Source organism: Gymnodraco acuticeps, unplaced genomic scaffold (assembly GCF_902827175.1).
Source record: "Gymnodraco acuticeps unplaced genomic scaffold, fGymAcu1.1, whole genome shotgun sequence".
NCBI lineage: Eukaryota > Metazoa > Chordata > Actinopteri > Perciformes > Bathydraconidae > Gymnodraco > Gymnodraco acuticeps.
The window spans coordinates 2,094,958-2,121,279 of NW_022990214.1; the positions used below are offsets into that span (position 1 = coordinate 2,094,958).

At 41.0% G+C, this 26,322-nt stretch overlaps 1 protein-coding gene across 1 annotated transcript; it reads right to left on the bottom strand.

Moving 5' to 3' along the window:
- Positions 1-5,942: 5,942 nt before the first annotated feature.
- Positions 5,943-19,596, bottom strand: stk35 (serine/threonine kinase 35). The gene is made up of 3 exons (XM_034218509.1): positions 18,837-19,596; positions 15,007-15,819; positions 5,943-8,572 (listed from the first exon to the last, which is right to left on the bottom strand). Exons 1-2 carry the CDS (start codon positions 19,384-19,386, stop codon positions 15,074-15,076), a joined length of 1,296 nt encoding a protein of 431 aa, XP_034074400.1. The 5' UTR covers positions 19,387-19,596; the 3' UTR covers positions 5,943-8,572; positions 15,007-15,073.
- Between the last annotated feature and the right edge of the window lie 6,726 nt (positions 19,597-26,322).

Consider the following 26,322-nt stretch of genomic DNA (forward strand, 5'->3'; position numbering starts at 1 on the left):
TGTCTTCACCATGAGCCTGAGTCTTCATCATGTCTTTACCATGAGCCTGAGCCTGAATCATGTATTTGCCATGAGCCTGAGTCTTCATCATGTCTTCACCATGAGCCTGAGTCTTCATCATGTCTTCACCATGAGCCTGAGTCTTCACCATGAGCCTGAGTCTTCACCATGAGCCTGAGTCTTCACCATGAGCCTGAGTCTTCACCATGAGCCTGAGTCTTCATCATGAGCCTGAGTCTTCAACATGTCTTCACCATGAGCCTGAGCCTTCATCATGTATTCGCCATGAGTCTGAGTCTTCATCATGTCTTCACCATGAGTCTGAGTCTTCATCATGAGCCTGAGTCTTCCTCATGTCTTCACCATGAGCCTGAGTCTTCCTTATGTCTTCACCATGAGCCTGAGTCTTCATCATGTCTTCACCATGAGCCTGAGTCTTCATCATGTCTTCACCATGAGCCTGAGTCTCCATCATGTCTTCACCATGAGCCTGAGTCTTCATCATGTCTTCACTATGAGTCTGAGTCTTCATCATGTCTTCACTATGAGCCTGAGTCTTCATCATGTCTTCACTATGAGTCTGAGTCTTCATCATGTCTTCACTATGAGTCTGAGTCTGAGTCATGTCTTCACTATGAGCCTGAGCCTTCATCATGTCTTCACCATGAGCCTGAGCCTTCATCATGTCTTCGCCATGAGTCTTCATCATGTCTTCACCATGAGCCTGAGTCTTCATCATGAGTCTGAGTCTTCATCATGTCTTCACCATGAACCTGAGTCTTCATCATGTCTTCACCAAGAGTCTTCAGAGGGTCTCTTTGCTGTGGAGGACGTCCTGACTCCTTCCTGTGTCTAAGACACTGTGTCCCTGTGGCTACAAGGAGTTGTATTGCACATTTCTACTTTAACTTGTGTTTTTTTAAATATGTATTTATTTTATTCTAATATGATGCAATCAGATCTCAAAACATTTGTATGGGTTGTGAACAAGCAAGATATTGTGTTGTGCAGAGAAGGAGTACTCGAGTCCTGGACTCGGACTCGAGTGCTGATTTTCGGGACTCGTGACTCGACTCGGACTCGCGCACTGATTGACGTGGACTCAGACTTGTGAATTCCCGCGCACGATGACTCTGGCTCGGACTCGTGAGTGTTTCACCCACGATGACTCGGACTCAACGTCTACATTGACGCTCTGACTTGGACTTGGATTCAAGCAAGTTTTGTCTGGAGTCAGATGTACTCTGTCCTAGCGTGTGCACCTGCGAGGCGAGTTCACGTACAGGTCGCGCCCCCGCTATTCCAGTCTAAAGATGTCCAGAGACACACTTCACATCGGGCTGTGTGCTTTCACAGATTTTGCTTCAACATCGGGAAGGAGCAGTGCAAAATGCTCGTTATGTGGAAAAAAGAACGAGTTCAGACATATAGGTAGGCTGTCTTGAACACTATCATCAGAGAAGTGTGATCAAATCAATAAATAAAGATTCAGCCGATAACACTGGGGCTTAATCAATATTGATATAATTTAAATGTTCACTTGTTGGCTGTTGGACATTGTGATAGAATATTTATTATATTATTAAATAATAATAATAATATGAATATTAGTAATAAGCTTTATATTTGTATAGCACCTTTTATTCAAGCATTGTAGCCAAATTCGCTTCACAGCAGTTCAATAGACAAATCAGTATAAAATGACAGGATAAAAGCAATGTAGAGGAGCTACAGCAACATTTCAACAAATATATCCACTAAGATTAATACATGAAGACTTGTGACTCGGACTTGACTTGTACTCTTCTTGGGTGACTTGGACTTGGACTCGAACACAGGTAATGATGACTCGGACACTCCTTGGGTGACCTCGGACTTGGACTCAGCCTCGACTCAGACACTCCTTGGGTGACTCGGACTCGGACCCGGAAAGTGGGGACTCGAGAGTGACTTGGACTCGTGAATTGGTGACTTGACTACAACACTGTTGTGTTGTTTTACTTGTTGGACTGGTTGACTGATTTCAGCAAACTTTTTTAATATGTTTTAAAGACAAAATCATACATTACATTGCATTTAGCTGACGCTTTTATCCAAAGCGACTTACAATAAGTACATTCGACCAGGAAGACACAACCTTGAAGAAAACAGAATCATATAAGTACATCAGATTTCATAGAGTCAAAACATTTCAAGTGCTACTCAACTGGCTTTAGGTAATCCAGTCCTTTATTAGTATATAAGTGCTTTGTTAATAGTTCTATCGCTCGAAGTGGAGTCGAAAGAGATGAGTTTTCAGTCTGCGCCGGAAGATGTGCAAGCTATCAGCTGTCCTGATGTCAATGGGGAGCTCATTCCACCATCTTGGAGCCAGGATAGCAAACCCACGTGTTTTTGCCGATGGGAACTTGGGTCCCCCTCGCAGCGAGGGCGCATAAAAAGCAATCACCATAATCATCGGCCCAATTTCAAATGGACCCCTTCAAAGTTTGCTTGTATCTACACCCTCCATCGGAAAGAAGGAGCCTCATCCAGATGAGAGGGAGAACACAGACGGAGTGTCAAGTGATGTATGACTTATTGGAAGCGGAATAAGTTAAATACCCTGAGACATATTATTAATCTATTTTTATGACGGTGCAGTATGTAGTAGTAAATGAAATTAAGAATTAATGGAGGCCTTCTAGATATTGTTAACTGCTTAAAACAACGTTTATTCCTCTGTCTGCCTCTCATTCCCGAGAGATGACCTGATTTGCCAATTTGAATTGCGAAGGCGGTCTCTCAAGCTTTAAATGTGACTGGAGTGAACAGGGAGGGTGAAAAAGCGGCACCAGGCCTGTTGTGAAAAGGCAGAATAATGTTCTGTTTCTTTCAAGACAAACTTTTCTCCCCAGTGTTTTCAGTGTTATTATTGTCTGTACTGCTATCGGATCTCTTTCCACACTTTATTTGTTTCCAAACTAAATTGGTGAATATGTTTCTTCATTAGCATGTGTTTCGGCACATTTGTGGTGTTTTAAAATATATATATGTAAGTGCAGCTCGTGTTTGCCCCTGTCGGCCATCATACAAATCTCTGTTGTAAACAATAATACGCGTAAACCTTGGCACAGTCCAAAAACATCAATCATTTCAAAAACAGTAAATGTATAATTCATGATTAATAAATTCATTTATTTACTTTCCTCAATGTCATATGATTGAGTCAGCAAGGAACAACCAGAACAATCCTAAAGAACTAGTGCTATGATAAAAACCATCAAGGAGACTGATGATAATGATAATGTTGATATTTAGGCAGCTTTTGTTGTTTAGATTCATAGAAACAACTATTTGTGTCCTTTCTCTTTGCTTCCGCTGTCAACAATGCAATATTGCCAGGTAGATTTCCATTGACTCTACCAGGGTATAGTTACTCTCAGAGATGTTGGTAAACTGTCCTTTTTATAAATGCTCTCTGGTAGGCTGTGATGCAATGTATATATCTAAGGCTTCTATTGTGAAAGGGAGATCATGACCAGTTGGCAGAGAGGATTGCATAGCTAAAGCGCATTAACACATGTTGGAGTGACTGTTTACTGTACACTGAACCCAAAGACTCACATCAATTGTGTGTGTGTGTGTGTGTGTGTGTGTGTGTGTGTGTGTGTGTGTGTGTGTGTGTGTGTGTGTGTGTGTGTGTGTGTGTGTGTGTGTGTGTGTGTGTGTGTGTGTGTGTGTGTGTGTGTGTGTGTGTGTGTGTGTGTGTGTGTGTGTGTGTGTGTGTGTGTGTGTGTGTGTGAGCCCCGCCCTCATGTTTTATATGTTCAGGAACATGTTGTTCTCTGGCAGCAGACCTTACACACCACCACCACCATCATTTCCTCACGCTGCAGCTCATGTTATTTAACATTTAAGTGAATGTACAGTATACTGTCTGCTCAGAGGGAAGGCTTCAGAATCATTTTTTGGGGTCTTTAAAACAAATAAACAGTGTATTTTTGACAGAATTAATCTTAAATGTTATTCATTGTGCAAACTATCACTGATAAAATCGGGTTTAACATATATCCAATATTTTGTGGATGTGTGGGCAATGTTATAATGTATTTAGAAATATTCTATTTTTTTAAAATTATTATTATTATAGTATATTTTTGCTGAAAGTTGAGGCAAATCATATTTTAAAAAACAATCAAGAAAAATACAAAATCTTGCTTCTTAATAATTGTTATGACAGCTTTTATTTGCAAAAATACAACAACGAGAAAATGATGTTAATTGCATTTTTAAATAATAGAACAAGTACACATAAATAATACACTCTTGATTCTTCAAATCGAATTTGTCTTGTCTGGGATTCAAAGAATTCATGCGCTCCTATTGGCTGCCTTCTGCTCATGTCACAGCTGTTTCTATCTTCCCTGATGCAACTGCGTCTCCTCAAATCTCCCCACTCCCACCTCCTGCCTTTTAGCTCCATTTCTCTGCCGCCCTCCGCTCTTAGTACATCGTGTACCCAGCTGAACATAAAGTGCACAGAACACTGACATATTGTTGTCTGCTGTGTGTGCGTGTAAGGCTTTGTGTGAGGGCGTTCTCTGGGAAGTATCACTGGGTCTCCCTTTGTCCCCCAGCCGTCATTAATCTAAACATGCCAATTAGTCCATCACACTGTGCAGAGCTTTGTTTCTGACCATGCTGTGGCAGCATCTCCTGAAGATGTGTTTATAGATCCATACTCATTTATTATTCCTCTTTCTCTGAGCCAGCAGGATCCATGCTCTGTTATTCTTTATGTGTGAACCTATCAGCTGCTACCACTGCAGCTGCTGCTCTTCCTGGGGAGAGAGAGAGTAACCCAGACAATAAAAGCCATACACAGACTCCTAATGCTGGTCACACACTGGACAAATTAAACGTTAACTTTAAATAAATCCATTATGTCAAAAGGTTCCACATAAATGTGTGCGTTATGAAAATCTCTCGGTAAAGAATAAAACAATCAAGTTAAAACTCAATTTTTGGGTGACAGCTCTTTTATAATCCTGGCATGGAATAATACTCCTTCCAGCAGATATGTGATTACTGGATAAAGCCGGGTTACAAATGCCCCACAGATGGCCTCATAGTGTAAACAGTGTACATATATATTGTTTAGTTGTTTTTAAATGAACGAGCAGCAGCCCCCATGACACAGTATCTTTCATTTGTTTACTCTAGTCTAAATGTTAAAGTGCATGATTACTAGTACACCTATTCTAGTAAGTAACATTTTGAGGGACTTGTACCATTTCTTAGTACTTCTACTCAACTACAATTCACAGGTAGAGTGTACTTTTACTCCTCTACATTTATTGAATCCCTTTAGTTACTTCACAGATGTGGATGAATGATGGTAAATCTAATCAAGTGTTAAATCAGACTTTAGTTCCACCTGGAGTAAATCCACCAGCTACCCTGCAGTATACAAAGTCATTCAAACTAGCTGCACCTTTACCAGCTCTGAGAACACTTTCATGATCAATCATTATAAAACATATCATATATATTATTCTGAAATGGACCAATCTGCAGAATAAGTACTACTGTTGGTATTTAAAGTATATCTTGAAGCTATTTTTGTACTTATACTTGATTAACTTATTGAGTATAACTATTATGGTATTTCTGTCTGAGATAAGATCTGAGTACTTCGTCCACCTCTGATATATAATGGAAAGACACCATACAAAAAAAATGACATTATATGTCGTTGCATGTATGTTATGGGCTTTTAAAGTCATACAACTGTTATATCTTTTGGAGCAAAAAAAATCATATTTTGATTTGATACATAACTTAAAGGGGCCCTATTCTGCTCATTGTCGAGTGTATATCATGAGTCTTCAGTAGTGCCTCTACTTTAAAGAGTCCATTCCTGCTGTTTTTCTGATATAAAAAACTCACACACATAGGAATTGTTTTGATCGTTTATTCCAAGAAAAGTTGTCAAACATTTACAGCAAAAAAAATGATGTTTTGTCAAAACATCGAATGGCTCCTATCAGCTTTATTAACAAAAACATTTCTTATTTACCACAACAAACATTTCTGTACACACTGGAAATATGCATTAATAGAGAAAAAGGTTCAAGATATTACACACAATTGTTTGAGAACTGTGTGGCTCTGTACGGTGTTTACAGTGAGGCAGTGAAACATTTTGCATAGTGTAGTTTTCAAGTGGAATCATTTGTAGAAGAGCTCACTGAAACTGCTCTTACAGAATATGCACTGACAGCAGGGTTCAGTTCAGATCCTCAGCTAGCTCAAGCAATGTCATGTAAAGTAAATGTGGAGTTAGATGATTGAATAAACATGTATAATGAACACTGCAGAGCAATTCAGAGAGAAGACATCTCGAAGAGTTTTGGAAAGAGAAAATCTCTTTCCAAAAGCGGAATATCTTAATGTTTTAACACGTTTTGTGTTAGCATTCAACCGCTACACCACCTGATAGCCAGTCTATGAAAGGTCATGGGTCCTACCATGATCTTAAGATAAGATCTAATCTAAAGGTCAGTTTTTGCAAATTGAGGAATCTACTAAACATTAAAAATGTGCATCCTCTTTTATGTTGTGTTTTATTCTAACTACACCACCCAAGGTGCTCCAAATTGATGCATCTCAGTCTTAAACAAACACAGCCACAAGGCTACATCAGTTTTCTTCACTTCTTTGAGTCTGATTAAAAGCTAAAACCACTTATCACTTTCTAAATGCACATGCGCCTCCAGTACATCTCTAGTACTAAATAGCCGTATGGGAGGTGCAGTTGTTGAATGCTAACAGCAACATTGTGGACTAATTCCTGTAATCCAACCATTAGGAGAGAAGATAGCAGGTGTTGCAGATGTAGCCGTCGTAAAGGGAAAGCTAGGTGCTAGCTAAGCAAAACAGCACACAGAGAAGATCCCCGTATCTAAGAAAAAGGTAAGATGTTTCAAAGTGCTGAGAATGAGGGAGGGCCACACAACAAAACACCTTCAAATGTACTACTACTGCTGAGTCACTGAAGGAAAACAGATGGTATGCATAGCTACTGTATGAAGCAAAGGGTTAAGTGATTCCTAGCACAGCGTTGTGTATGCTTCAATCATTCTGTGGAAGCTTTCCCGCTCCTGTTATAGTTTTGCATCATTCAATGTTCCTGGGAATCCTTCTTGATTCCTGTCACCTGCGGATCAGTCGTGTGGCTTTACATTGTTGTTTAACGCCAGGGTTCATGATTTGTTTGAATGAAATCACGTCTTTCTTACAACACCGGTTGCAACCATCACATAAGTGTAACTAGGTGCCACAGCAAAGCACTTCAGTGAGGAGGGGATGTAAGATGGAGACAGTTACAATCCCCTGACTGCTTTGGGGGATTATTTCCAGATGGCAAAGCTTCAAATTTCCTGCGAGAGGCTCCAAATCCCTCATGAAAGATTCAGCCACATGTCTCAATACTGCTCTGTAGAACACCCTGTATTCACATCACACTCATCCAACACCTTCACACCCTCAGGATGGAGAACAGAGCTCGCTGAATACCAGGGGATTACTGATTCACTAGTTGTGTTCAAAGTAAATGTAAAAGATATTCAGTACAAAGTTACCATACAGTCATAAACTAATGAAATGATAATGATTGTTACGATTGTAAATTAGGAAAATATGTTCACATGTTTGCAGTTATGATAAACAGATGTTAGCAATTTGTCCAACAGCTGCTCTTTGGATTCAACAGGAACATACAAACCAATCGGGATTCCCTGCTGCACATAGTTTGGTTTCAATAGCACAGAGTTGTACGCAGGCCTCTGGCACAGAATTGTGAAATAATTGTGTAAGTCTTGTTTACATTAGCGTGTCTGTGATTTTGACACAAACACTGATGATTTAGTTTAAGTTCTGTATATTTTAGCTTCAACATCAAGGCTGCACTTGCTTTTGAGAAGAGGAGGGCCGCCAAATGATCACATTCACACTTCAAATGATTGGAGCCAATACAATTGTTTAGAAAAGGTGACATCATTGAAGGCAAACAAATCCCATTGGTCAATCGCACATTTCTGCAGCAAGACACCTGCATGCATTTTTGTTGTCTTGGTGTACACATTTCCACTGTAACAAACAAAATCATTTTATTTCCTGACCCAATCGCACTTGTTTGGAATTTTTAAGGCACAAGAAATGATCCTTATACCACACTTATAGGGTCAAATTACGCTTTGAACTCAGGGCTCCAGTACTTTACCTGTGCCACAGCCAAGCACATCATAAATGTAAGAGAGGAGCAGACCTATACTGGGACGGGAATAAAATATAAAACAACAAATATCATAAACCTGGTTGTCACATCCACTCAGTCACTATCCAGCTGTTGGACAGCTCCATGGTGAAAGTGATTGTAACTGGATGGGGCTGGAAGTCTTAGTGTCTGGTTTTGAAAACAGACAGATTTGGAATCATTAGCCAGTCCATCACTTTCCACTCAGATCATGATTGTTGTCTTCACATTTCAGTTTTCCTTTTCCCATTGGAGTCCATGTAGTAAATGAATCTGCAGAGACACAACGTTAAAAGAGTCAGCATGGAGCCAGAAAATTACAAGTTAGGCTTCAATTCCATCAGTCCACTAGGTTTTGAAAACATTTTATAAAAGGGCCTTGGCTATTTTATTACACTATTCATCTCACCATCATTTGTTTATTTCCTGAAATTAGATGTTTGAAATTAATCTATGGGTACATGCCAACTCTCTTATTATTAACATTTCCTCACTCAATCCTTGCTTCCTGCTTCCTGTCCTTTCCTTCTATTGCACCATTTTCAGTTTAGCAATCATGAATACAGAGATTTGTTCTCTGCACAAACATAAAAATAAATATTATAAGTATTCCTTGTTTTTTTTGATAAAGTCAATCTAATTCGATTTTTTTGGCCATTGCTGACGTTAAATTGACAGGACTTCTTTCTGCGGATTGATATGACTGCATATAGTCCCTAGTCAGAGCCAGCATCCTCCTCAGCAGTGGTCCTGAGCGTCGAGTAACTATTGAGATTATGTATTCGATCTCATTATAAACAAATCAACAACCAGGTCCAACAGACCTAATTGTAAGAGAAAATTTACAAAAAGTTTTTTGTATACAACATGTATATAGTTATGCTTTATGCCTCAATAAAGCCACACTGGTTGATAATGGAGTTCTCTCTGCCTGCATCCAAAGGACACCTCCAGCTGACAACTGGGTGTATTGGGGGTGACAGTAGCTCAGGCCAGGGAGACTTTGCTTGTGAATTGGATGGTCACTGGTTCGACTTAGTTGTACTTGCAAGAAAATGTCAACCCCCTTTGCTTTGAAACCTCTTTAAAATACATAAAATAGGTCTGATGTGTATAGTTCCCACATGTATAGGTTTGCATGTGCTTGCACTGTACTGTATATAGTACCAGAGTGAGCAGAGGTCCCCTAGTGGGATTAATATATATATATATATATATATATATATATATATATATATGTATATGTATCTAGGGTTAGTTCAGCGCTGTGCTCTAATAATAGCCCAGCGGCCAACGTGCAGCAGTTTGTTTTCTGTCCTCTTATGATACAAAAGCTCACAGCACATGGTATAAACACAAGTGGGTCAGCTTAGCCGGCACGCGTGTGGGGATGACGTGCAGAATGGAGGCATGGAAAGTGCTTATGTCACAGCTGAGGATGAGCACTTTTTTTCAAGGTAGAATACTGGGGAAGATAATGTAGAATATGGGTATATTAGATAAAAAGCACCCCGTATAGAAAATAATTCAAATATTGAGAATGAAAACAGCACTCAGCTTTGCAATGCGTCCCAGGGTTCACCCTACAGTATATGTCCCTTTCAGATGTCTCTGCGGTGTTGTCAGGTCATAAAGTATCGTGTCATGCTAAAAGCCTGTCGTGCTATCGATCTGTTTTTCTGCTCCAGGGGTTGACAGAGGCCACTGGATAGTGATTTAAACTCCTTTGTCCATCTCTTTTTCAAATGCAAATGGGTCAACCCTCAACCCTGTTTTCCTTCCTCTACCATCACACTCAGACTGATATCTGTTCTTTAAGACAAGTTTTGAAAGACATTCCGAAGAGTTCATGATGCCGAGGGGTCTGTCAGTACTCACTGGGCGTGGCTTCAACTCACGCAGCTTTGTTTTCCCGAGAACAGCTGTGAGGAGAATTTATACCTGTGTGTGAACTTTCTGAACTCTGAACATGCCTCCACGGGACTCAACACTGACTGCAAATTACACAGACTATGAGCAGCTTGCCTACATCAGCAAAGATGGAGGTGTGTTTACTGCTTTTATAGCTTTTTTTAAAGTACAAGCTGGTATTAAACAGAAAGCAAGCCACTATTATCTGGAAACTCAGTAACGGATGAAGGGCATGTGGTTAAAAAATGGTACATTGAAGGAACTAGGGATGCTCCGATCGCCAATTTCGGATCCGATCGAGTGGGCGGGGCCTAAATGGAAGATTTAAACATCACTTTAAATCTTCCATTTAAAGTGATGTTTCATTCTTTCATTGTTTGTTCAAACATTTGTCCTTTGGTTAATCAGTCGATAACAGTGACAGAGCAAATTCATAAAACCCAAAGTAATATCAGAGGGAGGAGACTAATCTCTGCTTCCTGCAACAGATGCAGACCACATCTTTACCCATCTATTATTAATGAACCCTGTCAGCTTTGGTAGAACCATTCAAACAAAAAGAACTGTCAACACAGCAGTGGACCGACGAGGATCCAAAATATGAACGCGTACAGCACCTGCATGAGGGGCGCGGCTTCAATAGATAGTACGCAGACTGCAAGGGGATTAACATGGTGTTAAGAGCTTACAGCCTATTAGATCCACCAAAGCCACCATGAATGGGGGCAGCGGAGTGGAAGAGATGTGGCTCTGTGTTGTTCCAGAGCACTGTGGGAGGACAGTGATTCTGGACTGTATAGAATGGTGAAGAAATTAGTACTAAAACCCAGACATAACCTTTTCTCTAAGTCAACGTTTTTTCCAAAGTGTTTGTGGTTAGAAGCCTGAAATAAGCTGAAGATCTTTAACGTATTTGTTCTAAAACATGAAAAACGTCAGTAAAGTGTCTTAAAGTGACCAAAACGTCATCAGACCGCCTACAGCTAAGCGATGGTGCTGCGCAGCTATTCGACCGTTATGTAGCTCCTTTGTAGCCTAGCGTTAGCTTTTTACTTCTGCTGATTGCATCTATGCTTAAAAAAATCACAAAGTGGTGCTAATATGTGGAGATTATCCTGCTGAATAAAACGTGCTAGCTATCATGAATGTGTTTGCCTCTTTAAACTTTCTCACCCACTGAATGCTTACTTTTACAACCATGTTGTGTAAAAAAGCCAATGCACTCATCAAACCCATTCCAAAAATCCCATAAAAAGGTGGCCTCTCTCTGGCATTTCCCAACCCCTCCCTAATACCCCCCGCTGACTGAGCCAACACAGACAAAGTGTTCTGTACAAACAACTTCATTTCCTTTAGCGGAACAACATCAGCATTCTCTTTGACCCTACTGCCTTTGCTTGAAATGTAACCCTAACCCTATGCTTATATATTATATTATATATATATATATATATATATAATATTCACATGCTAAGAGTATTCGCCCCCTGCTTCAGGGCATGAGTATCTTTATTAAAGTCTCTGGAGGCATTCATGCGTGCAGTGCAAGGACAACACCCTGAAAATGCCTCAACTTGTAAAAATCCTGCTTATGCTGTCAATAAAATCTAAATTCCCAAAGTGAGGTGTGTACACATGGGGCCAGGGATTACAGAGCTCTGGCCCACTTCAGAGTCGGCCCACAGCTTGAAGGCAGCAAGAGGACAACATGTTCCAGACCGAGCATCCAGAAGCCCTGACACAGGAGCAGCGCTGTCATTGTGTAGCAGAGGAGGAGATGAAGGAGGGGGTATGGACAGAGATTGATGGGCAGGGGGCTGTCACACAAAAATGAAACATATACACATATGGTTACATCTTAAAGGGATCTCCAATCCTCAAACTCATTACATATTTAGTATTTTCGGCACACACTTCCAAATGCTATTTATATATATTCTTGCATAAAACAGGAGTGCGCACTGTGGGTGAATGGGCCAGTAAAAGCAGTCAGTTTAGTGGATAAGTGAATAGGTTAATGGTGATGTTATATAATGATAATGCTATCCATCTCCACACGGACTAATCAAACAATGTGCGCCCTACATGTCGTTCTCTCAGAGATTAGGACAGTTTAATCCCATCAGTGCTGTCAGTATCGTCACTGTGCTTTCGTTAGCCGTCCCCTCAGTTAACCAGCTCCTGACATAAATACACTACTTCCACCCCACCTCCTCTCTGCTGTTTACAGCCACTAATCCCTCTCTCCACCAGATGACAGTTCCAGTTGGAGTAGCTTGGGCCTGTTGCGTAACATGCCATCTCATGGTGCAGCGGGGGGAGTGGGGCCAATCTGCAGCAGAGGCCTAGCATGCAACAGCCCAGAGCTGTCCCGTCACAGGATGGGGGGTTAACAGAGAATGAGAGGATTGGAAAGCTAATTATCAAATGTCGACAAACAAACAGACCGAAGGTTCAAGTCATTAAAGAGCAATAAATCAATAATAGAAAGTGATATGAAATGACCTGTATTGTTTTGTTTTGCCATATCGCCCAGCCCTAAATATACAGTATGACGTTCTTCAGTCAGTGGCAGAAGTCAGAGATTGACAATGTGGTTCTCTAAGAACAGACACATGTATTACTACCCATACAACTATAACGTTAGTATGTTCTAATTAATCTTCAGAGGAAAAATACTTCTGGAACTCAGATTACTCAGGTAAGTCAACAATCCTTTATAAAGGCTCTGTTCTAAAGCACAACAAAAATAAAGCAATAATGTGATTAAAGGGGCCCTATGCTTTTTTTCTTTTGCTTCATATTAGTATTTAGTGTCTCTACTGTGACATGTCTCAAAAAGCTCTTTATTTTTCTCATACTGCCTGTGCTGCAGCACCTCTGTCTGAAACCACAGCCCAGTCTGCTCTGATTGGTTAGCTGGCCAGCTCTGTTGTGATTGGTCAACCGCTTAGAGATGTCCCACCCCTCACGTACAATATGTTGGAACGCTAGCCAATAGGGGGGCAAGTGTGTGGGAGAGAAACTCCCTCTGGAGGGAACACAGGGATGTTATCCTTTGCAGACCATTTACTTGCACAAAAACCTATAGAACACACTACAGGAGAGGGAAACCCCTAATTAGCATAATGGGGCCTCTTTAAGACAGATAATAATAATGTAATAAATATACTCTATTTTATGATATGATGAGTAAGCATAAGTCATTTAAGAGTAGGCTAGGTAAGATCTGTGAAAAACAGCTTTATCACTGCTTTTTGGAAGGCAGTTTCAGCCCTTGTTGAGTAAATGTCAGGCAAACAGAGATGTGTTTCTCTAATTCCTATTTCCTACACTCTGGAAAAAACAGAAGCAGTGCAAAGGAGAAGTTGCAATCTTTTACAATCCACAGCAATATGAATGAATAATACCTTGTGTAACAATTGGTATTTTAATTGAAGCATGTCCAGTCTTTTCATGCACATCATTCTCAGATGTGAACCAGAAGAACCTTTATGCTTCCAAATAACTAATTGTTTTTATCTCAACTCTCACAATGTTTCTCAAATACACAAACCCACACACACACAGCCTGACTGTGTTTTATTTAAAGCCAGTCTGTTTGCCCTCAGGCCAAGGGTGTTACCTCTTGGTTACACGTGCAAATCTGAGATCTGTGCCCTTAGATCGCACTTCTTCACCTTTCAAATTCATCTACACGTTCCTTTAAGCTCCCTACAACAACCCTAGTAGCGTCAGTCATCTTGTTAACCTTATCAGTAGATCTGGTCTGTGCACTGTGCAGTAGATACCTAATCCTCTGTCCTCGACAGTGACGTGGGACACTTTGTCAGAACTCAGGAGCAGCAGTCAAGCTTAGGAACTATATTTGAAGTGAAGAAAACAGGCCAACACGTTGTCTCATGTTTTGTGGTTGGGATAGTGGATAGTTATTATATGGTAGTTGGATAAAAGATAGTTCTAGTTTGTTAACACTTGGATCTAATTTTAAGTGTTCTGTTCATTACAATCAGTATGAAAACACACAAAACTTAGGAAGATGATTGAAATAAGTTGTGTAAATTATAACAAATATCCTTTAAATATGCCATTTGCTATTTAAAAAATTGTATGTGTAGCCGTCTATAGATTTCTGCATTAGCCATCTGTGTGTTTACTGTGCCACTGGGGGCTTTGATAGTTTGTCGGGACCGGGATGGCAGAGTTGAGGGAATGGCCGTGTTTGAGTTTGAGAAAAAACATGAAGTCTCCCAGGACTATTGCCACAGAGCTGGCAAAAGATGTGCTAAATGCTAACTTCTAATGGAGGCTTTGTCCGTCTCGCAGGCGCAGCACGCGCTACTGCCATTAATATTGACAATACCTTAAATGCGCTCGAGTTGGGGCTGCTATACTTCTTCTTCCTGGCAGTACAGTGCCTCACTTTCACCTCTAGAGGAATAAGTGGTATTACAAGAATGGACAAGCTGGGGCCAAGCCTTTAGGAAGTGCGCCGGACGTTGAATCAAATGGTTGTAGTGGCCAAACCGTGGTACTACTACTGCTGTGTCAGTCACTTGATGCCAAAAAATAGTTTTTTTCCATCGACTTAAATTGAGACATCTGTATAGTTATTATTAGGTAGACCAATCGCACAGTCTTAAAACTTGACTATCGTTTTTTTAACAATAGCTCAATAGACAGTAATGTTTCCTTCTCCATTAATTTGTCTTGAGCCAAGACCTGCAGTTTTTAGTTGCACACAACTAACCTTAAGCTAGCATTGATAAATAAGTTATCAGGGAAGTCAAGCTTACCTGGGAAGGAAGGGGGTCCCTTCTTTGTTTGGTATGGGTAAAAAAAGGAGAGGTTTTGGAAATGCTGTCATGCAGCACACGTGACTTGGTCCATCCGCACCTCCAGCTGGAAGGCGTCTGGTCTGTCCTGAGGGTTGACTGAAAGCATGTCCTGGAGGAGTTTCTTCACCCCTTCAGACATGGAGCTCCTGGCCTTCTGAGGGATGTGGAGAACCATCTTGGGGTTCTCCAACAGAGCCTCCCCGACCGGTACAATCTCTGTTCCCTGCCGTATGTATGTACCCAACAGTTCACGCTTAGAGTCTGCGTCGATGAAGGTGATCCGCTCGATCATCGCCCAGATAATGATGCCGAGGGCGAAGATATCAGCCTTTGCTGTGTAGTGGCCCTCCCACACCTCGGGCGCCATGTAGAAGTCCGAGCCACAAGCTGACGACAGCCAGAACTTGTTTATGTTGACGATGTTGTTGTTCTGATTGTTGACTCTGCCGCCCGCTCCTGCTACAGGATGCTCTTCACAGTTCTTGGAGTTTAGGCCAGCACAAACTTTACTGAGGCCAAAGTCAGCCACTTTGAGAACGGGGGAACCGGACTTCTGTGAGATGAGGATGTTGTCTGGCTTCAGATCACGATGGACAATGTTGTTCTTGTGCAAGAAAGCTACGGCGCTTGTCAACTGGCGCATAAAGCTCCTGTTGGTGCTGGGGTCAGGCCGGCGGGACAAGATGTACTGATTGAGGTCCCCACCCTCACAGAACTCCATGACGAACCACAGATAGCATGGCTCCTCTGGGTGGCCCAGGATGCGCTCTCCTGCAGCAAGCAGATTGAAGATAGAGAGATAATACCTGATTAGTAAGATAACAGCAGTCAAACTGTGTCATTTCATCTTTTGTTAACCCTTAAACTAGTGGTAATCCATGCCAGAACTAGTGTATAACACTCATTCAAAACACAAATCTAGTATGCACAAATACAGTTCTACTTTCACTACCTTTTCACTTTTCATCAGGAAATGCAGACCGGCTCAAACAAACGATTTTTAATCATCATCCTCACGATCATTTAATGTATCATATATTCGCCGAATTGACATGAAAGCGCTAATAAATGTAGTTTAATCCACTTGAGTTTACAACTACAAAAATGTGTTTTTATATCACATCCGACGGGAGGAAATTCAGCAGCTCTCACTACCGATTTTTAATCCTAATTTAATCATCTTCACCACGATCATTTATGTTTATGTTCGCCGAATTGACATGAAAGCACTGACAAATATGAATATACTGTAGTCAACTTCATTAAAACGTTATTAACGTGCCTAAACTCAGTAATTCACAATTTCTACGCATGACAACACACTTTGTCCTTATTTGGCTCTCTCGCTGCACAGTGAAGCATTCCCGCATTGACGTCACTTCCGGCTTCCCCCAAAACTTCTAAATGAGTCGAAGGAATTTCCCCGCGATGTTCGAAATTATTGATATTTAACGGAACGGTATCGCACCTTCTTTTTTAAACTGGCGGTTCGAGATTACTAGTAGCTCAATATTTCATTGCACAACAGTTGTTGGGAGGCTGTCACAGGCTCTTTAATGGCGCGTTTGCACTGCACCGTTTTTGGTTGCGCTTCCACTTGGCCTAGTTTTGGCCCGGGGCTAGTTGTTCACCTTTCTTCTGGCCCGACTAAATCGTGGTTCTAGGGCCAGGAACAACCAGGCTGAGTCGGGCTGAGTATGCTAAACTAGAGAGAGAATCGCTGGCAAGGGGGCTACAACTACAACAAGATGAACATATTTGACCGTGAATTAATTGTAATATACGTTTCTAAATGATGCCGAAGTAACAACATACTGATACCGGTTAGTAAAAACCATGAATTCATGCTTTGACAAGTCTGCAGACAGACGGCAGGCGAAAAACCCTTTTAAAATGCTTGTTTTCTAAATGGAGCTTGGCTAAGCTAACGTTATATATGCTCGGACCGTCCACACTCACAACAACGGCCTATACAGACATAAATAAAGCAGCGACTGTATTCGCCATGACACAGGCAGTCTGTGGTTTGTACTTGTTTAACTTTTGTCTAGTTTCTGAACAGATATGAAGAGCTGTGAGCTCTGAGTGCTAAGAGCTAACGGCTATGTTGTTTTTTGGGGCGCTCATTGAAGATGACGTCACGGCTCCGCCTACACTGCGTTACTATAGTAACTACCCCAGTTCCTAAACTGTAATGTAAACGCAGCATAAAGTGAGCCTGGCCTACCAAGGTCTAACTATACCGTACGAGGCCCTGCAGTGGAAATGCGCCATTAGTGAGCCGAGTCAAATGATCCGGCTCACTAAAAAGAACCGGAATTCCTATCACTAATACGTAAAGAGATAGTATCTATAAGGGACGGCTCAATTCAAAATTCAAGTCACGTGACACGACATCACGTCACACACATGCTCTCGGAGTCGACGCCCTCTCAGCCCTGGTCTGGCGGAAACACTGATGGGAGGTGATATTCTATAAATGTTCAAGTTCACACAGTCAGTTGATTTTTGCCGGCCGTCTATCCTGCAACGGCAGTTTTTCTGTATTTCCTTTATCCTGTAATATGACTTGATAGCTTTAAACTCCGCACACGGAGCTCTGATTGGTCAGCAGGCGGTGCTTTCACTGAGTTGATCTCTTATCCTGGAACCAAACCTGCTCCGGAGCAGGTTAGCCGTTCATCATAAGTTACCATGGAGATCTAGCCCGGTAAGAAGTGAACCAGCGTCGAAGGACCGGAAACCCAGAGTTTACCCTGAAGTTAGCTCGCTAAGCGAAAATCCGGCTTCGTATTACAGGCCTCTGGCTTACGTAGGCCTATGTCAAAAAAGCTCCCCCATACTGACCTGCCCGGATGAACCCAGATTATTTACTACTTGGCTTTACATTTTACATCACATTACATTAAGAAAAAATCCTTTGTATTGTTTCCTACTGTATAACCTAAACATACTGGCATAGTCACTTGGTGGCTAAAAAACATGTCCACTCAAGATTAATATTTCATCACAAAAGCCTGAATGGTGACACTTATAAAACAGGCAGGCACGCTCTCAAAACAAAAGAGGCAGTACACTGATTCATTTAAAATGGGGATTTTGATGCCAGCAGTATTTTAATGCTACATTTTTATTTTAGAAAGACATATTCAATATCTAGGCCTATGTATTTCTATTTGGCCAATTGAGCAACAACAGATGTAGTGATAAGTAGGTCGAATTGGATTGATGACAACAATAAGTCAATAAAAATGTGTCAGTCAAAACATAAACGTGTATTATTTCAGTATAAAAACCCATATTACACTGAATGGTCATGTTTTAGTGTTCACATTTCCAGTCAACAAGCAATGGGTTAGCATGCTGCCAAGTAGTACACTGTGTTCTTTTGTGAGCTGAGCGAAACACAGTGTACTCTCTGAGCCTACTATAGATAACGTAAAGAAACAGTGAACTTGAATCATAAAGGAAATATACTATTTGGTTTGGTGTGATTTACAGGAAAACAGTTCTGCAAACACCATCTTTCGTGTTTACATGGGCTTAAAATACATTTAACCATTTGTAGTTGAACAACTGAGTCTTTAATGCAAAGCTCCAAAAAAAGGGATTTAGAGCTAAATCTTGCAAAATCACTTTCCCCTTGTAAATTGCTTTTTGTATTAGTTTAAAGGCATGCATTTGAGGTCACTTTCGTTAGCTCTCCCTTTCATGCATGCATTCCTTGATCATTAGTATTGGTGTCATTGTTCTGCTGACTAAGGTGTAAACAAGACAGTAGCCTGTACCTTTGAGTGACGTCTCCACCAGACGCAAGTACTGTTTGGACCGCTTGTTCCCATGGCTCATCTTCTGGGCCAGGCCCTTCCTCTGCAGGACACACTCCTCCAGCTGCACCACATTCTGGTGCCGGTTCTCCAGGCTCGTCAGAGCCCAGAACTCGGCCAGAGCAAGTTCTACATTTTCCGGGGCGTCGCATTGGAGCCTCTTCACCGCCACCCTGGCCCCTGTTTTCCTGGCTATCGCCTCATACACCACCCCGTAGCTTCCCCGGCCGACCTCCCGTAGCAAGCTGTACCGTGGAGACACCGCCACGGCGGGCTCCAGACGGTCATTCCGCATTAAGCTAATGGAGAAACAGTCGTCGCCGTCTTCTTCTTCCTCCATGGGCTCCGTGCGGTTGTTGTTCTCTACCCGTAAGGAGCGGAGGACTTTCCCCAACTCCCGCTTCATCTTCACGGCCACCCTCCGTCTGCAGCCCCGCACACCGCCGCTTACCTGTCTCCTCTTCTTCCCGTCGCAAATATCCATAACTTCTTTTTTGTTGAAAGTAAACATGAAGGGAGGACGTGTTTATCTGTCATTACTTAAACTGGAAACTAATAAAGTAAGACGTCCTCACGTCTGCCTGCTTGTTTTTCGTGGAGATTAAACGCCAGCCTGTCAACAGTGTGGAGCTTTTTTGCTGTTGGTAGTGACAAAGCTAGTACAGTGTCCAGCTGTAGGGACTAGTTCACCCTCAGACAAAATGTTCCAAGTACACACAGAGAACAGAAGGCGGGCTGTTTACTGCAGACAGGCGCTGATTGGTGGAAACAGGAGCCTGCTGCTGCTGCCTATAGTGAAAGGGGTGGAGAATACAGGAGCACGCTACATTTGTTTTTATTTTGAAAATAGGACACGTTTATAATGTAGGTTCTGGTGAAATGCTGAAAAGCGTACAGAGAAAGTTACAGATAGGGATCTCTGCTGGTTCCTCCCATAGACTGTATAAGTGGGTAGAAATGAACAATATTGACCATTTGCTTTGAATAATCTCAAATAATGAGAAAACGATTAAATGACAGTAGCCTACTACCAGCGGTTCATGAAACATGTAGAAAACAAGGAATAAATAAGCATCGTGCTTTAAGTTATAAATGCTTTAATTGATTGGATTGCTTGTCAGCAATTTAGTTTCATCGTAGCCTACAGGACACACCAGGACCGGCTCCAGGATGAAATGACTGAGGGGGCTGTTGAAAAATCCGAGGGGGCGATTTTTTTTTTTCAACGAAAAATACTGTCAATGTAAATTAATTGACACACCAAGCTTTTTTCCTTCTCACTGCTCTACAATCTCTTTGCTTCTTTATTTTTATTCTGGATTTACCCCTCTCATTCTCAGTAGCGTGGCGTGGGAAAAAAATTAGGGGAAGCCAATAATACGTCCTTTCTTTTGGGTCGGGGGTGTGGTGGTCAATGTAATAACGTAACCAGATGAGTGATTACAGCACCCGGTATCATTTTACACACATTTGTATCAGATGCAGGACTTACACACGCCTGTTATCTAACCGACAGGTCCGCACGCACTCTCCAGCCGAAACTCTAATAAGCATTCATTCACAAACTAAATCAGGAGACCTTTAACTTTTTACGTCCGATTCGCTCCTTTTTTCCTCGCTGTACACAGCTCCAGTTTGGGCATTGGCCTGTCATCAGATTGTATTTGTTGTTGCTGCTGTAGCGGAAGTTTAGTACAATTATTTTTGATGAAATACTCCAAATCTCCACCCTCCATAATTGCACTTGCTTCAGTTGCTTGAGAGTGGTGCAGTGGCGCTATCTATCTTCTATCGATTAGATTTATGATTCGAAAATTATAAAAGTAGGGTAGACATGTGGATATTATCCGACTGAACAAAACGTGCATTTATTTAACAGGTTCGTTTTCCACTGACCTTATTTCGAGCTATTTTTCTAAATCCTATGGAGAAATCCCATTGATATTTTGTCGAGGGAAACCGAGCGCAGCTTACTTCCGGATTTTAGGACGCGTCACTGCAACACTAAGTTGATGCGATTTGATTGGATTGTGAGGCAAGGGAAGCCAGCCGCCTCCAGCTTCCCTTGGCATGGCCCTGACCAATCACAGGTTGGAAGGGGCATCACGTGAGCCTCATCTGATTGGTCAATCCCTCAATTTGTTTTCACCAAGGGAAGCCAATTTCGGCTGGCCTCCTCTCGCAACAGAGAGTGCCATCTACTGTTTCACCATAACATGTAGAGGGGCGCTGTTTCACTCTTTGTAAAATACTCAATGAGAATGGGGGAGAGACGGGCCGGCAGCAACACACAGCACAGAAAAATTACCGAAACCAAACGAAGTGTTTTTATTTATTTATTAAAATTATAACTACAATCCGAAAAAACAGGGGAAGCCTGGCTTCCCTTGGCCTCCAGGAGAAAACGCCACTGCTCATTCTGTTCTTTTCCTCTGATCTTTAATAATAGATAGTACATTATTAGATGGCTGCACTTTGGTTAACAGACTAACATTGATTTCTTCAATTTATAAATTGACAGGCTCTGTAATTATGCCATTATCCTTTTCTCCTCTATCCCTTAACTCGTCTTCCTATCAGATTTACTTAATTACTTACTATCTACTCTAGTCATGTCAGGATTAAATTAAAAATGTATCTGGTTGATTTTTTATTTTCAGGATTGAATGTTCAAACCAAGGCCTAAAACCTGGCATTTCATAAGAAAGTGACTAATATATAAACCAAATGTAATATTGGATCAAACACTACACCAAATGGACAGACACAGATTAAACATAAAAAAGTCCCCTGGTTTGTCTCTAGAGTCTAACTGCCATGAGAAAAATCAATGTTCCAAAATCCGTCACTACCAATACGGTTTATATAATACATAACATATTATTATTATTATTATTATAGTAAAAGGGCTCGCTTTGGCAAAAACCTGATCCATACAGGCAACCCTAAATAATAACAAGTAACCATCATGTGTGGTGCTATCTGTAGTTGTCTGTCTTATTTTTTGTTGATTTCATATTGTTTTCACAGTGCTGTGAACATGAATTTCCCCCTGAGGACAATACATCTAATCTAAACTAATTTAATATTCAATCCCACACAATCTCACCCATGAGAACATAAATTCGTAATTTACCTCGATTAAAGCACTTTTGTTGTAATACTATGGATTTAGTTGACACTACTATTCGAGTTTCTTTTATCCAATATTTCGTGGGCAGGTACATTGAATTAGAAGAAGAGGTAGAAGAAGAAGTAGTAGAAGAAGAAGAAGAAGAAGAAGAAATATGCTAACGCTACAAACAGGCACAACACTGTTACTCTGTTTTAACTGACCTGTAACATTTTATTTCACCTTGCTCTGTTTTTTAACGCACATTAAAAAAGACAACATTTTCGGGAGTTTCAACCGGGTACCGGCCACCGAAAACGGGGACTTTGCCCGGAAAACGGGGACGTTTTGGTCACCCATCCGACTGTGTTTACAGCTAAGCACATATGCTAACATTAATTAACCTGTTAAACCCCGAGCCTGTTTTTCAGGTTTCAGGCTCGAAAATGACATTCCCAGAACAAATGACTATAACTTCACTTCTAAAAGGTTTATATGAATAATTGTTGTTATCAAAGCAAGGTTACATCTGTGAGTTGGGTGTAGAAGTGTCAGAATCAATATAGATTTTTCTGTGTCAGAGTAAATTCAGATGGAACATAGCAAAACAATGTAAATTCCTGTCTCCGCCTAAAGAAAACCCATTACTTATAGTGAAGACCAACCTCGAATGATGGATTAGTAGCCTAAAAGCTTTAGGAATCCAAAGTATAACATATAATAAGTACCCTGTATCAAGATTGAGGCAAAACAAGTGACATTTGACCTTTTTAGAGATGTTTATAAAAATAAAGTCCAGGCTTTGGGCACATTTGGGCACATTTGGTTCCATCAGTGCCATTTTACCTTTTTCAGGTACCAGACTATAAAAATCATTGTATTACATTGAATCATCACTATAGGTATTCATTCCACCCAAAACAAAATAATTAAATATATGTTTGTGAGTGTGTGTACTAGGTGTGTGTAAGTGTAGGTGTGTGTGTGTGTATGTGTAGGTGTGTATGTGTAAGTGTAGTTGTGTGGGTATGTGTAGGTGTGTGTAGCTGTGTGGGTATGTGTAGGTGTGTATGTGTAAGTGTAGCTGTGTGTGTATGTAACTGTACCAACGCACTATACAATAAAACCACACTGTAGGTCATTGTGTGTAAGTGTACTTGCACAATAAAAAAAAACGGAAACATAGGTAACATTTGACTCCAACTGGGGCAGATTTATTTCAAACATTTTACCAACACACTATAGGCATGTAAAAACAAACATTTTACCAATGTACTATACAATAACACCACACTGTAGGTTTGTAAAAACAACAAATATTTTACCAACACACTATACAATAAAATCACACTAGGTATATAAAAACAACAAGTATTTTTTTTTATATAAACACTCGCAAAACGTTATACCTACCTGAACTTTATACCTACCTGAATGTTCCAGTATTTAGGTCGTGCCACTCCCTAAAACAGTTATTTTTGAAAGTGAAGCACAGAGGGACCTGGCACTTCCTGCAGTACACAGGTGTCTTCACCCTTTTGAGTCCAGCATCTAGGCACCTCCTGCAGTTCTTCCTGACCTTGGTGGCATCTTCCCCATAATACTCGGACATGCATGTGAGTGGTGGAGGAGGGGGTGGGGGTGGTGGAGGTGCAGGGCCTTCAGCAGGGCCTTCAGCAAACTCCAACAATTCTGCAGCAAGCTGCTCCCTGAAAGTCTTCTGGGTGTGTGGCTTTGTCCTGCTGGGGTCACTCCTCATCTAACAAATGTGGAAAAACAAAGAGATTAGATTAATTCACTGGCTTATACTTATAGGATAATATTAGACTATAAATGAATAATATTACACCAAATAAATAAGTAAACACATGTATATTAATTCACTGGCCATTCATTTAGAAAATGTAACTCCAAAAAGACAAGTAACACTATTTAGCATTTTTGCCTAATCATTCCTGTAGCTTATTGGCTAAGCTAACACTGTGATGCAGTTCCACAAAACACAAAAGTAATATATAAAAAGGATAATATTGGACTATAAATGAATAATATTACACATAATAAATAAGTAAACACATGTATATATTCATTCACTGGCCATTCATTTAGAAAATGTAACTCCAAAAAGACAAGTAACACTATTTAGCATTTTTCCTAATCATTCCTGTAGCTTCTTGGCTAAGCTAGCACTGTGACGCAGTTCCACCAAACACATAAGTAATATATAAAAACAGAGAGATTACATACCATTCCCGTGGTGGAAGTTCAACATCCGAGTCACTACTGTCCGGATCCAGGTCTGGCTGGAGGAGATCTTCATCATCCGACGAAGAGTCATCTGGTATGAGCTATCGTCAGCTAGCATCTCTAGCACCTGCTCGCCTCGGTGGTGAAGCTCTCCCTTCTGGCTGCGTAATGCGTAATGGAGCCGGAGCGGGCGTAGTTTATACTACGCAGGATCATATCTTTGGAACCCATTGGTCGATTTGGGTGATTGACACCTTTTCTGAACCGTTAGAGCCAATATAATCGAGTGACAGTTAGTAAGTCCCGCTAAACACTTACGTCAAGTAGAGAGAGGTTTGCGTAAACAGCACGTGAGACAGCATTAGCTCTGGACTGCGAAACTTTATACCTACTCTGCTGCCATGAATGTAATGATAGATTATCAGGAAGAATTCTAAAGTGACTAATAGACATTGGATTAACCTTAAACAGCGTTTTTATTCCCTTGAACATGAGCTTTGATCACAAAACAGCAACGGTAAGACATAATTATTGTTATGGTTTTGAAAACTGTTGTTTTTTTTATTCTCTGTTCTGGCTGATATCTCAGTGAGTTTGTGTCCTACAGTGATGATACTTATAATAAAATAATCTGTGGAGTATCATCTTTCAGATGATATGTAGTTTGTGCAGAAAATATTAAGTTTTAAAGATCGTTTTTGCTAGTTAGCACCGGAAGTAGCATCTGCCCGTTTTAGCTAAGGGCTAATGCTAACGCTTCTTGTGAGACTTGTGTTTTGTTTCGGTAAAAATGGTTCGTATAGTCAGTTAGCTGAGATTCTTCTCGTTAATCTGGTATAACACATTAATAGGTTTTTAAATATTAAGATGCCCTGAGACCAGAGATGGGGTCGTTACTAAAAAAAAGTAATATATTACACTACTTCGTTACTCTCTACATAAAGTAACTCGTTACTTTACTCGTTACTTTACTCGTTACTTTACTCGTTACTTTACTCGTTACTTTACTCGTTACTTTACTCGCAGGGCCGACCCGCCCCTCCCTACAGGCAGATCACGCAGACTGCGGTGCACCTACAGTGTGCGCGCCACAGTTTTGCCTCTGCGAGACTCCACTTGCACCCCCAATTACTATTGCATTAAGGAAGACATAACACAAGTCTTTCTTTTTATATGCTCTCAAATAGGCTACCAGCCACACAACAAGCTAACAGTCTGTGAAACGTAAAGACACTAATTAATGAAACCAGTTCAAGACGCATTATTCTTATCATTCTTTATGAGCGCATAACGGTAAGGTATCTAATTACTTATTTATTTAGTATTCCATAACTTAGTAACAGAGATGGTCAAACTAAAGTGGTAGAGACATGGCAGAATTCCTACAATGAAGCAGGACATTGAACTGTTCACCCGTGAGAGGGCGATCAACAAAAGAGAGCGAGCGGCCCCGTTGAGGGAGTTTACAGATGAAAAGACTCAGCCATGTTTATGCAGCACTGCACGTGGAGATGTGATATGCAAGTCGCACAGATTACATAGGCCTACATGTAAATAAACCTGCGGCGGAAACCCCTCTTGTCTGTCAGTGAGTGTGATTATTTTATAAAAGTAACGAAGTAACGCGTGTCGGGGCAATGTTAGTAACTGTAGTGTGATTACTAAATTATAAAAGTAATGCGTTACACTACTCCGTTACCGACAAAAGTAATATTATTACAGTAACGCTTTACTTTGTAACGCGTTACACCCAACTCTGCCTGAGACACAGTGTCGTGAAAAAAAAAAACAGGGTCCCCGCCGGCGGGGACCTTTGGGCTTAACAGGTTAAGACTACAAGCTCACTTGGGGTTGAGGCTTTTTTACACGTTGCTTGACTGCCTGCCCACATATGTGATCTAAACATAGTAACGTGTATTGGGGAAAATAATTATTTAAAGTTATTTAATAATTGTGACATTTATTTTACTTTTTGATGGATGAATGATGCTCAAAGTGAGGGGGCAAAGAATACAACTGAGGGGGCAATGCCCCCTTTTGCCCCCTCATGGCGCCGGGCCCGCTGCAATGCCAAATTATGAGAAGAAC